The sequence below is a fragment of the Hoplias malabaricus genome, chromosome Y (genome assembly GCF_029633855.1).
Source record: "Hoplias malabaricus isolate fHopMal1 chromosome Y, fHopMal1.hap1, whole genome shotgun sequence".
Lineage (NCBI taxonomy): Eukaryota > Metazoa > Chordata > Actinopteri > Characiformes > Erythrinidae > Hoplias > Hoplias malabaricus.
This window is the reverse complement of record NC_089820.1, coordinates 38,131,554-38,145,141: the sequence shown is the minus strand read 5'-3', so window position 1 is coordinate 38,145,141 and position 13,588 is coordinate 38,131,554. Positions and strand designations below refer to the sequence as shown.

Genomic DNA, 13,588 nt, shown 5'->3' with positions numbered 1-13,588 from the left:
TGTTACATACATTTTGGGGCGGCTGTTCAAAAGGCCCAGTGTGTATAACAGACTTATAGTCGTTCAGTACATAACAACTTAAATGTGTATGTTAATATTTTGTTTTCTTTATAAATGTGCATTTAGCCATAGTTATTTCTCATTGGTTGAAGCTCTGTCACATGACTCACGTTAGTTTCCAGCATCGTCTACTAGGGGGGCAGTTCTTAAGTGCAGCCACCATAGTTCCTTCTCAGTCTGCTTTGTGTTATTCAAACTAGCCGATGTGCGTCATTGATGAAACGTTGAGTCACATTTTATTAATTCATATTAGTACCTGGATGCGAAGGAAACGCCGCGAGTTCATGTTTATGAGCATTATTGCTTAATTAGACCACACACACACATACACACAGAGCTCTCATTCCTCATGTTCATGGACTAATAAATTCTTGAATTAACTCTGGCCTCAAGTAGTGTTCTGGTCGACCCACCGGATTGAACCCAGGACAAACTACGTATCAGTGGTAGCCTCCTAAGATTACAGTGGTCTCCACCACACAACCTCCAGGTCCCTGGAGCTGTGTGGCTGCGACACCAGCAACCAGTCTTGAGCATTTTTTAAAAGGGTAAATATAACCCCAGCATCAGCTAATTCCACCTTTAAAAAAGCTCCCCGTTTTCCATTCCATTTTCTACATGTACCCTCGGTCCTCCATGTTTATTTTCCTTAGAAGGCTTTTTGTAGGAGGCGCTCAGTCACAGAACCAGGAGATCTCAGCCAATAGCATTTGAGTACTCTGAATGGTCAGAAGGGATCGCTGATCTCTGAACAGTGCCCACCCATGGCACTACAGATGCACAAATTAGATTTTAACCACACTGACTTGAGATATTTGGCGCAAAAGTGAGAGGGCGCAGAAGTTGTCACGTGTGAGCGAGAAAGACAGCATTTGAGACACGTAGCCGCAGATTCAAGCAGGTTTAGTCATTGACTGGTGTTTGTGCAAGACAGATATCCCCCCCAAAAAAATTACAAACTCAAAATCTACTACAGGTTTGCAACTCCTGAAGAGATTTTCTCTGTGAATTCAAGTTTATTGATACAAATGTGTGACTATACTCTATAGCTACAAATTTCACTGACAAAGGTGCTCAGGGGTTTTGCACAAAATGTACCTCCATAGTCAACTGTAGAATGTCATCTGGAGTGGGAACACTGGCTGGAATATTTGCATACTGTAACATGTTTTCATAGTTTAATGCTGAAACATTTTGTCCCTGTTTATTGTTGAGTTGAACCTGAGAGGCGCTGGAGACCACAATACCAATAGCTGGAGACCAATAGATTTTGGATGTGGTTATCCCTAAAAAAATACTTGAAAAGCAAATTTGCACATAATAAATTACTATGTAATTTTCAAAACTTTCAAAAATATTTCTACCCATCTGTAAGAGAGACTTCCTTTCCATTAAAATTAATTCTTGTTTTCAAAAAACAGCTCAGTGTGTGTACTCAACTGAAATAAATGGCAGCAGAATGAACAATGTGCAAAACCATCTGTTAAAATGGCACTAAAGCTTTCCAGACAGGCCTTTATCATCTTTTCCATAATCCCTAACACACAACAGACTAGCAAAATTCCCCCTCTCTCTCTCTCTCTCTTTCTTTCTTTCTCTCTCTCTCTCTCTCTCTCTCTCTCTCTCTCTCTCTCACTCAAAAACATAAACACACACACTCACACACATTTAATTTAGGACTTTTCCCCACCCATTCAGAAGTAGATTATTTTTTTCATGGAAGAACCAACATATGGCAGACACATTTTTAAACATTCAAACAAACACCCATTCTATAAATTGAAAAGGGTACACACATGGTGAACGCCTTAAAACTGCTAAATGCTTTAGTGTTATACACAGAGGAAAAAAGGCACAAGTTTTCCCTCACATGACACTACTAAACTGGGAGACTGGACCATCGAAAACTAGACACAACCTGACAAATCAGAATACACAGGCACACTGTGCCAGGCTGTGAGTCTTATATTTCTGTTAATCTGGCTTAATCCAAAACTGGAAAAGAGTACACTGCCCTGCTTAGCCTTTCCTCCATTTTGGATTTTCATCTGTCGTCGGTCTGTGCCTGCCCATCCTTGTTTCTACTGGTTGATATGCCTCTACGTCAGAGTCCATTGCAGCAAAAGTTGAAATGGTTTGATGCTTGGTGGAGAGTTGTTAACTGAATACAGGCAGTTTGAAGTCCGTGAAAGCTGACGCAGTGTTTCTGACGCTCCATTAATGCAACGTATCTCACTCATTTTCGATGGGAAGTGCTGGTTCTATCAAGCTGCATTGACACTGATCCGGTGTGACGATGCACCACAACGTATCCCACTCGTTTTCAATGGGATGCAATGTCAGACGAACATTGTTTATGAAGTACAGAAAATCCTATGGCAACCTGTTTTAGCCTAAAATGACACCAGCGATACAAGTCCTAATTCAGTTTTACTAGTAAAAGTATAATTGTTACTAGTAAAAGTAAAATTCTGACTAGTAAAGGAGAATTATATTTATCTATAATTCAGTTCTCACTAATAAAAATTTTATTTTCACTAGTAAAAAAGATATTTTTATTAATAAGGATTGAATTAGAGACTTCTCTTATGTAATTAGAGATATAAAAATTTACATTCATACTAGTAAAAATAAACATTACAGAGCTCCGTTTTGAAATCATTACTCATTCCATAATTATTTTAAAAAACTCTTATTCAGCACATGCTAATTTTTACAGGCTAGCACACTAGATAAGATGCTATCTGTGCTTTCCTTCGACTACATTTCAATACAAGAGTCACTGGTGTGTCTAAAATTATTTAGTGGGTATAGTATCATGTATTGGCTCCATTTTTTTAAATATAATTTAGTTTCTGAGCTGCTCTGTGTAGCAGCCTGTTTAGGAGGTGCTGTATTGCTAATAACCTTTTTGGTGCCAATGAAAAAGCGATGTTTCCAGAGTGTTCTAATCATTCTCGTACAACTGTAATGCCATTTAGAACTCTGCCGAAAGGGTCAGAAAATTCCTCCCCAGAGATCCTTCTAAACTGACACTCTCCATCCATGATCTCTCGCCCAGCACTCATCTCACACGAACACCACAAGCCTTTTCCTGCCTGTCCCCCTGACATAAATATGCATAACATGCAAATACACAATGAACCCTCCATGAATAGAGAGCTCTAAAACTTAATTCTGACAAGAATCAGAATTGTAGATCTCTTAAACTCTTTTTTTGCGATATCTGTAAAACTATTATGACTAGTCAGAACTATAATTGTTGATATGACAATCAAACTTATTACTAGTTCTATTTAAATCTTTACTAGTAAGAATATAATAACAGATAGGTACAATTTCTTTACTAGTACAAATGACATTGCAGATATCTAGAATGTAATTTTTACTAGTAAGAATTCTAGTTTTGAGATGAGATATTTTATTTTTACTAGTGAAAATAGAAATCTTACTAGTAAAAATAGCTTTTTTACTAGTAACAATTGAATTTTTACATGTGCAAATTGAATTACTGAAATCAAGAAAAAAAATATTAAAAGCTAAAACAGCTTGCCATAAATTTAGAGCTCTGAAAGCTTACATATCTCTAATGCATATTTTGACTAGTAAAAACTTAATTATAGAGATCTTGAATTAGCATTTTTCATTCATTCATTCATTCATTCATTATCTGTAAGCACTTATCCAGTTCAGGGTCGCGGTGGGTCCAGAGCCTACCTGGAATCATTGGGCGCAAGGCGGGAATACACCCTGGAGGGGGCGCCAGTCCTTCACAGGGCAACACAGACAGACACACACATTCACTCACACACTCACACCTACGGACACTTTTGAATCGCCAATCCACCTACCAACGTGTGTTTTTGGACTGTGGGAGGAAACCGGAGCACCCGGAGGAAACCCACACGTACATGGGGAGAACACACCAACTCCTCACAGACAGTCACCCGAAGGGGGAATCAAACCCACAACCTCTAGGCCCCTGGAGCTGTGTGACTGCGACACCACCTGCTGAGCCACCGTGCCGCCCGAATTAGCATTTTTACTAGTCAGAATTAAATTATGGATATGTGGCCCAGGAATTTTACTAATCAGAATTGCATTGTATCTGAAATTACATTTGTACTAATAAAAATATAATTGCAAATCTCTCTACTCTATCTCTCATCTCTACTTGGAGTTTTTACTAGTAAAAATGTAATTATGGATATAAGAGAGTGAAATCCAATGTAAGTCAATGGAGAAATATGATTAGTCAGACATACATTAAAGATACGTCCTGGCAATAGCTAGAATTTCATTATGGATATGTAGGTCTGTAATTTACTAGTAAATATGTCATAGTTGATATCTGAAATATGAGTCATTACTAGTAAAACTACATTAGAGAGATCTTGATTTAGAGTTCTTACTAGTAAAAATGGAGTTATAACTTGTATCGCTGGTGTCAGTTTAAGCTAAAACGGCTTGCCATAAACTTCTCTCCACGAAATGCAGACAACAGCAGCAAGATATTTCCAAGGACATGGTGTGGGCTTCAGAGTTGAATAAAAATTTTGAACAAAGGAAAAATACAGAAGTCTCCTGGAAAAAAAATTCAACAGAACGAGGAGCGATACCACATGTGAAAAACGTGCCGGCTTTGTATTTATTTATTTCCTGGCACCTCATGTACATTTTGCTCTGTCCCAAAAAACAACCTACTCTCTAATTAGTGCCCTTTAAAGATTTATAAAATTAATTCAGCCCTAGTGGTGTGGTGGTGTAATTGCAGAGAGACACAGATACCAAAGCAGAATTATAAATTCTCGCATTCTCCTAAGGCGTAGGCTCTGCGTCAAGTCAACGCAGAAGTATAAATCGGCCTTAAATCCCTGCTTGTGCAGTACTCCTAGCAGCTCAATAATTCAAAACAAAACTTTTTACAGGTTTAAATGCAGAATAATCCTTTAATTTATTTACTTTAGTTCAGTGGTCCCCAAATGTTTCTACCCTCCTTTGTTGCTATGGTAACCAGAGACAAGCAAGCTGAGTTTCAGTGCTTGATTGCTTTTGCACATGTTTGTCTGGTCAGTGCTGTGCTCTGGCCTTAAACTTTAAGAAAACTACCATACAAACTATTGCACATTAAAAACAATATACTTGTAAATGTTACCATGTTACCATAGTTATCTACACAGAATGTATATAAACTTTACTGTTTATTATGTATCACATTACCCCATAGGACATTGTGGTGTCTTGATATCCTCACAATCCTCTTCAAGCCATGACGTTTCTCCTATAAAACAAAAAGTACATTGCTAAATGGTGTTCACTAGTCACAGACAGGAGTGAAATAAACAAGAACCATTTGCACCCTTGATAAAGACATTACACATATTCTATGAACAACTCTTTCTATACAGGCAAATTAAAACAAAAAACAAATCTTCACTACAAACCTCTTCCTGGCAGGGCAGGTTTGGTGTTAACAGGAGCCATTTCTGCTTCACACATTCTGCACATGTCACGTAGGTATGGGCTACTAAGGTTAAGTTGTTCATTAACAACAGAGCAGAGCAACATTAAAGATCGGTGCTGGGTGGCAGCTAGCTGAAATCTAACCCTAGTATTTTATATGTGCTTGGTCATTTGATCCAGACTGTCATTACTGCCCTTAACAATGTGCTTCCAGGCAAATCCTACTGCAGTAACAATAAAGATATAATTTATATACTGAACAAAAATATAAACTCTTGTTTTTGTTCCCATTTTTCATGAGCTGACCTCAAAGATCTAAGAATTTTTCTATGTACACATAACACCATGCAGTCTGCCATTTGCCTTGTACAGTGAAAACCGGGATTCATGCATAAAGAGAAACACCTCTCCAAGTGGAGAGTGGAGATGCTGGATTTGGAGGTCTTGGGCTGGTGTCTTTACACGTGATGTGCAGTTGTGAGGCTGGTTGGACGTACTGCCAAATTCTCTGAAATGCCTTCGGAGAGAAATGAACATTCAATTCATGGGCAACAGTTGTGGTGGACATTCCTGCAACTCCTCATAGACAGTCACCCGGTGCGGGACTTGAACCCACAACCTGCTGCGCCACAGTGCCGCCCCCTCACTAACAGAGATTTAGACACATTTGTGAACAATATTTGAGAGAAAATAGCCTTTTGTGTACATAGAAAAATGCTTAGATCTTTGAGGTCAGCTCATGAAAAATGGGAGCAAAAACAACAGTGTTGTGTTTATATTTTTGCTCAGTATAATAACATGTTGGTAATCTGTGTAGGAGAGACAAAGAGCCAATAAGAACTAGGTCCTCCAAGTTCCAGACTAGGAAGATTAGATCCAGAATAATCCACGTGGAGAGGCAGAGACAACTGATCTTAAAAGGTTTTGGAATACAGAGTAATAATGTATCATAGTGGCACATAGCAAGATGTGGCATGTTTTAGGTGTGGATTTTATCCAAAACCTGTTACTGCAAGTCTAAATTTAAGGGGAACAGAGCTACCAAACTCATTGCCCTAGGTTCCTTAGTAAAAATCAATCTAGTGTATAAACCTAGAGGTTTTCCAACTTGCCTGCAGTAATAGCCTCTATTTGTGTAAGGTTTTACATTAGATACTGGAATATTGTTGTGAGTATTTGTGTGCATTCAGCTACTAGAGAACATTTGCAAGGTCAGGTATGGGTGTCACTTTAAAATAGCAAAAAACACTGATTACACATGGATTCCATAGACCTTTGGGAATATATGCTAATATGGGAATATATTAAAGTAGCACCAGGTAACATTTGGCATTTGTTTCCCCTATAGTTGCAGAGTATAATTAACTTTTACCGCACTGTCCTGAAATCAGGAGTTAGGGGAAGAAGGGGGCGGTTTCCTACCCTCCTCCAATAATTACATAATGCATTGTCTACAGTGCTAAGTCAGGAGTAGCAACGACAGAGGCTCTATTCCCAGTATTACAAGTCAGTGGAGCATCACAGTGATTTTGAAGCTGTAATTTTAAGGTAAAAAAAAAAAACTACTTGGTGTTCCTTTAAATTATATGATTCTATATTACCAAGATTAACCCTCTTTAGCCATTAATTCTTGATATATTTATGTGCCATTATCTTGCTTATAAGTGACAATGAACCGAAGAAGTGAACAATATTCTAAAGTACAGATCTCCAGAGGTCAAATAATGGTCTCTGATTATTCATTTTGTGGCTCAACTTTTAATTTATTCTTATTCATACACTGTCAGAAGAAAATGTACTGTACCGGTACATTATTTTCACTAAATGTACAAACGCAGTGTAAATTTACCTTTAAAATCACAACAGGGGATTTAATATCCATTACACGTTTTTCTGTGATGTGAATATTTGTACACTTTCATTGTAGTACCGTGTAAAATTGAATAATAAAATATAAGTCCTGGAGATGAAGAGGAGTATATGAAATAAACACAACAAATTCAAAATTAATATAGAATGTACAAAGGTACAATTATGTTCCAAAACTAAAAGTACTGCATATGTACCTTTGAGGGCACAACCACAGTGACAACAAAAGGTACCAAGAAAGTGAGTTTTTCTGAGAGAGCTGCGTTACTGACATAAGCTGGTATTACACACATTTTGACATTTAGCCAAATAAGACAATGTCAGAATGTACAAGTGAAGATAAGAGCATGCACAGAACTCAAATTACACTTCAGCCTGGATGAACATCAAAATTAATTCTTTACCTTCACATACAATCTTGTAGTTTGTACAGCAATCGCCTTTTTGACCGCAGTCTGCAGCACAAGAGCAAAGGCTGTTGTTTAATCTGCCCTCCCCACAGCGGAATTTGGAGCACATCCAGTGTTCACCTGATGTGAAAAGAGAAAGAAAGCAGAGGAAAGAATGCATGGGAAAAACATAAATAAAGGCTGAAAGAGAAAGAAAAGTTGGTAAGTCATATCAGGACAGAGTCTAGTGCAGTGGAATGAAAACCTGGAAATATTATCCGTCACTGTACCTTGGTCATTTAATTAATCACATAGACATGTGGCCTACTCACTTTTCTTATTGTAGGTCATTGTGCATACAGCTACATGACACCTACAGTATATAATAAAAGTCTTATTATTACTAAAATATTATATTTTTTGTTGTAATACAACTTTACACTAAATGACCACAGGATTGGGAACACCTATCGTGTATCTATACTCACTTTTTTATCAGCTCCACTGACCCTAAAGGAGTTCTACAATTACAGACTGTAGTCCACCTGTTTCTCTGCATATATTCCTATTCCCATTTCACCCTGTTCTTCAATGGTTAGGACCACCACAGTGCAGGTATGAACTGGGTGGTGGATCATTCTCAGCGCTGCCATGACACTAATGTGGTGCTGGTGTGTTAGTGTGTGTTGTGCCGGTAAGAGTGGATCAGAGACAGCAGTGCTGCTGAAGTTATTTAAAGTTTTAGTGTCACTGCTAGACATCTACAAAGTGTACCAAGGAGGCAGGTGTGTCTAACAGAGTGAAAAGTGAGTGGATTATACCTGCTTCATGGTACAGTGCCTTGCAAAATTATTCGGCCCCCTTGAACTTTTCAACCTTATGCCACATTTCAGGCTTCAAACATGAAGATAGAAAATTTTGGTTTTTTGTGAAGAATCAACAACAAGTGGGACACAATCGACAAGTGGAATGAAATTTATTGGATGTGTCAAACTTTAACAAATAAAAAACTGAAAAGTGGGGCATGCAATATTATTCGGCCCCCTTGCATTAATACTTTGTAGCGCCACCTTTTGCTGTTTTGCACACCGAGAGACTGAAATTATTGCCCATTCTTCCTTGCAAAACAGCTCGAGCTCAGTGAGGTTGGATGGAGAGCGTTTGTGAACAGCAGTCTTCAGCTCTTTCCACAGATTCTCGATTGGACTCAGGTCTGGACTTTGACTCGGCCATTCCAACACCTGGATACATTTATTTGTGAACCATTCAATTTTAGATTTGGCTTTATGTTTTGGATCATTGTCTTGTTGGAAGATAAATCTCCATCCCAGTCTCAGGTCTCTTGCAGACTCCAACAGGTTTTCTGCCAGAATGGTCCTGTATTTGGCCCCATCCATCTTCCCATCAATTTTGACCATCTTCCCTGTCCCTGCTGACGAAAAGCAGGCCCAAACCATGATGCTGCCACCACCATGTTTGACAGGGGATGGTGTGTTCAGGGTGATGAGCTGTGTTGCTTTTACGCCAAACATATCTTTTTGCATTGTGGCCAAACAGTTTGATTTTGGTTTCATCTGACCAGAGCACCTTCTTCCACATTTTTTTTGTGTTTCCCAGGTGGCTTGTGGCAAACTTTAAACAAGACGTTTTATGGATATCTTTGAGAAATGGCTTTCTTCTTCCATAAAGGCCAGATTTGTGCAGTGTACGACTGATTGTTGTCCTATGGACAGACTCTCCCACCTCAGCTGTAGGTCTGTGTGTGTTCCTTGGTCTTCATGATGCTCTCTGCGCTTTGAACAGAACCCTGAGACTATCAAAGAGCAGGTGACTTGATTACACACAGGTAGATTCTATTTATCATCACTCACTGAGCTTCTGGAGTGAGTTTGCTGCACTAAAAGTAAGGGGGCCAAATAATATTGCACGCCTCCCTTTTCAGATTTTTATTTGTTAAAAAAGTTTGACACATCCAATAAATTTCATTCCACTTCACGATTGTGTCCCACTTGTTGTTGATTCTTCACAAAAAATTAAAATTTTATATCTTTATGTTTGAAGCCTGAAATATGGCAAAAGTTTGAAAAGTTCAAGGGGGCTGAATACTTTTGTAAGGCACTGTAGTTTTGTGGGAGTCCTGAGCATTGAAGAACAAGGTTAAATGGGGATAAGAATGTATGCAGAGAAACAGGTGGATAAGGTCTGTAATTGTAGAACTACAATGTGTTCCTGTAGGGTTGTGACAATGCCACATGGGAGGGGTGTTTAGTGATTTTTTATATGTAGACTGCCCATTTGTAGAGCTGGATGTGACTTTAAGAAGGGGGGAGGAGTGAGGAACCATGAGGAGAGAAATGAAGGGGAGTGTGGCCTCGTGAAAGCAAACACTAAGCTCCAATCTAGGGTTTTCTAGTCAAGAATACCGGGGACCCCACAATAGGCCAACATAGGATGAAGGTGGATCAATAAAAGAGGATTCCCTCGGTGGTCCTATGAATAAGCTGGAAGCAGGCCTGCAAACTGGTGAAATCAATCCATAATGTTTTTTTGTGTGCAATGCATTGCTGAAGCCATAAGGATGTTTGGGGCATCGATGGACTGGGTAATTCCAGGACTTTTGAAGGACATGTCAACATGTGGACTTTAAAAGAATCTTGGGATGGATTAGTGTTATGGGATTACGCTTTAGATCACTGTAAATCTTGTCAGCTGGTTTCAAACAATGGATTTGCTAAAGGATATTATTTTGTTCTCCTTGTGTGTTTTGCCACAAAACATTTATGCCCTAACAGTGAAATAAACTGAATTCTTTTTAGTAGCTTATGCCTTTGATAAGAGAGTGAAGGAGATTGTTACAGAGTGGTGGCCCATACAGGAAAACTGCAGTGTAGGGGAATTTAAAAGTTGTAAGTGGTAGACAGACTATTTGGTGAGGAGTAACAGGAATGCAAAGCGCTGAAAGTCAGGAGCCTTCAGAGGAGAGTCAGGATGTCACTCCACTGGCTAGGCCTGGGCCCTTTGTTACATTTAAGGAACCGGTTGCAGAAATTTCCTCTCACTTGAGTGAAATGTATATTGATGAACAGGGAGATGTAGATGGTGCAGAGGAGGATACAGCAAGTGTGGGTATGGGGATTCATGGTAATACAAGAAGTAAAAGAATTGGTCCATAGCCTGCAAAACCAGGGTGGAGAATATGGAGGGGAATTTTCAATGGAGAGAGTAGTGAATAGAGAGCAGAGTCTTAAAGGATATGTTGATCAAAGGTTTGAGGAGGTTGAGCAGGTTTTAAAATGTTCACTAAAACAACTGGAGCAGGAGATGAATGTCCGTTGTGCAGAGATGAGAAATGGAAGAGGAAAATAACCAAGATAGGCTGTTCTAGTATCCCTACTTATCAAACTTTCTTTTATTATCCCATGCATAACCTTAGTAACATCAGAACTCCCTCTTCTGGTAATGTGTCTGGCCCTCCTACTTTTGCTACTAAGCCTCCTGTTAGGTTAGATTTTCCAACCTTTGGGGAATTCTGGGATACTCCTGCAGTGTTGAGTTTTATTTTGCAGTGTGAGAACTTTATGTCACTAAGGCCTTTGACTGATGCTGAGCTCATTGCCACATTATCAACAGTTCTAACACAGTCCACTAAGAGCTGGTGGATGGCTGAGAAGGTTCATAACTGGACTGAATTTAAGAATGTTTTTGTCCACATTTTTACCTGCTAATTATCTGATGGAAGTAGAAGAACAGATGCGTGTGACCGTCCAGGACCCCGAAGAGATTTTGCTTATGATTTCCGAGCTTTGTGTCTAAAATGGAATCCCAATATGTCAGAATCTGAGGTGGTTCGGCGTATTATGAATAATTGCAATACAGCTTTTGTCAGTAGTTTAAGGGGGATGATTCACACAATGAAACAACTGGTTAAAGTTGGTCGATGGTGGAGCGTGACTGGGCTGCTAAGAAGGACTACTGGGCTAGAGTGAATAGTCAGGCTTCTAGTGATAAAACAAAAAAGAAACCAAACAGTAAAGGTGCCAGCAGTACAAATCTGGAACAGCGGGGCATTCACCATGTGGCATTGGCGAAAACAGAAACTTTACATCTATTAGTTGTGCCCATTGAAACGAGGGGACTCCAAGGAGAAGCTGTGTTGGATACAGGTTGCACATATACTCTGATGTAGAAGCCAAAGCAAAAGTTAGCCAGAGAAGGAGAAAAACTTTGTTCAGGGGATCCCCTAACTTTTGTGTTAGCTGATGGCAAATAGCACTGGGCTTAAGGGAAGATGCAGCTGACTTATACCTGGCATGGAGCTGTGTGGTCCTTGGAGACCTATGTTATTCTGCTATGTTTTCCTCTTATTCTAGGGGCTCAATTTTTTTTAACGAAAGGAAGTTCAGTTAAACTTGGGGGGAGGAGATTATGGGGTATTTAGCCATGGGAAGTGATGTTTCTTTCCATTTTTAAACAGATTTCCATATAACTTGACCAAGTCACTATCAGCAGAATTAAGAAAGGCTGTGAATTTATATGTGGCTGTGGGCTCTGTTTCCTCCAGAAGTTGGGCATCAATGGATGTGTCCCATGAGGTCCAGGAAGCCCCGATGAGGTCTCATCCACCTGAGGTGCAGGAGCTATTTCAAATATGGCCTTCAATGTGTTCATCAAAAATAGGGAGGATTACTGTAATTCAGCATCATGTATATACCAGTGATGAGACACCTGTTAGGGTTAAGGCATATCGAATATCCCCACTGAAAAAAAGTATAATAGAAGAAAATATAGTACGTATGTTAGAAGATGACATCATAGAATCATCAGTCCACCTGGGCTTCTCCTGTGGTGCTGGTAAAAAAAACAGGATGGTTCCTATCGATTCTGTGTGGATTATCGAAAGTTGAATTCCAAGACACCCCAAGATGCGTATCCCATGCCTTTGATACATGATATTTTGTAATCTTTATGGGAGGCATCATATTTTAGTTCTTTAAATTTAATGTCAGGCTATTGGTAAGAAGCAATGGATCTCAAAAGCAGGAAAAAAATGCATTTATTACACGTTGGCCTATAACCGTTTAAATCTATGCCCTTTGGGTTAAAAAATGCAGGGGCCACTTTCCAGCAGCTTATGGAAACAGTTTTGGGAGAATTACGGGGCCATATATGTTTTGTATACATAGATGATATTATTGGTTATGCTCCCAATCCTGAGCAACATTTGGAAGATCTTAAATCTGTGTTTGGGCGGCACGGTGGCGCAGCAGGTAGTGTCGCAGTCACACAGCTCCAGGGACCTGGAGGTTGTGGGTTCGATTCCCGCTCGGGGTGACTGTCTGTGAGGAGTTGGTGTGTTCTCCCCGTGTCCGCGTGGGTTTCCTCCGGGTGCTCCGGTTTCCTCCCACAGTCCAAAAACACACGTTGCAGGTGGATTGGCGACTCGAATGTGTGTGTGTGTGTCTGTGTTGCCCTGTGAAGGACTGGCGTCCCCTCCAGGGTGTATTCCAGCCTTGCGCCCAATGATTCCAGGTAGGCTCTGGACCCCCCGTGACCCTAAATTGGATAAGCGGTTACAGATAATGAATTAAATCTGTTAAATCTGTGTTTGCCAAACTTCATGCTGCAAATCTCACTCTTAATTTGAAAAAGTGCCAATTCTGGAAAACTCAGATAAGGATTTTGGGACATGTTATCTCAGAAAGGAGGGTGGAAGGTGACAAAGGGAAACTGTGACTAATTATCCTATTCTGCAAGACATTAAGGCTTTGCAAAGGTTTTTGGGCCTGGTCGGGTGGTATTATAAATTC

At 39.7% G+C, this 13,588-nt stretch overlaps 1 protein-coding gene across 1 annotated transcript in view; it reads right to left on the bottom strand.

Moving 5' to 3' along the window:
- The window catches only part of LOC136677714 (ectonucleotide pyrophosphatase/phosphodiesterase family member 1-like), a 115,882-nt gene that overhangs the window by 69,404 nt on the left and 32,890 nt on the right, over positions 1 to 13,588 (bottom strand). The window contains exons 4-5 of the mRNA XM_066655313.1: positions 7,797 to 7,922; positions 5,281 to 5,341 (exon numbers count right to left, since the gene is read on the bottom strand). Of these exons, the coding sequence (XP_066511410.1) occupies positions 5,281 to 5,341; positions 7,797 to 7,922 (187 nt within the window). The remainder of the gene's footprint in view (positions 1 to 5,280; positions 5,342 to 7,796; positions 7,923 to 13,588) is intronic.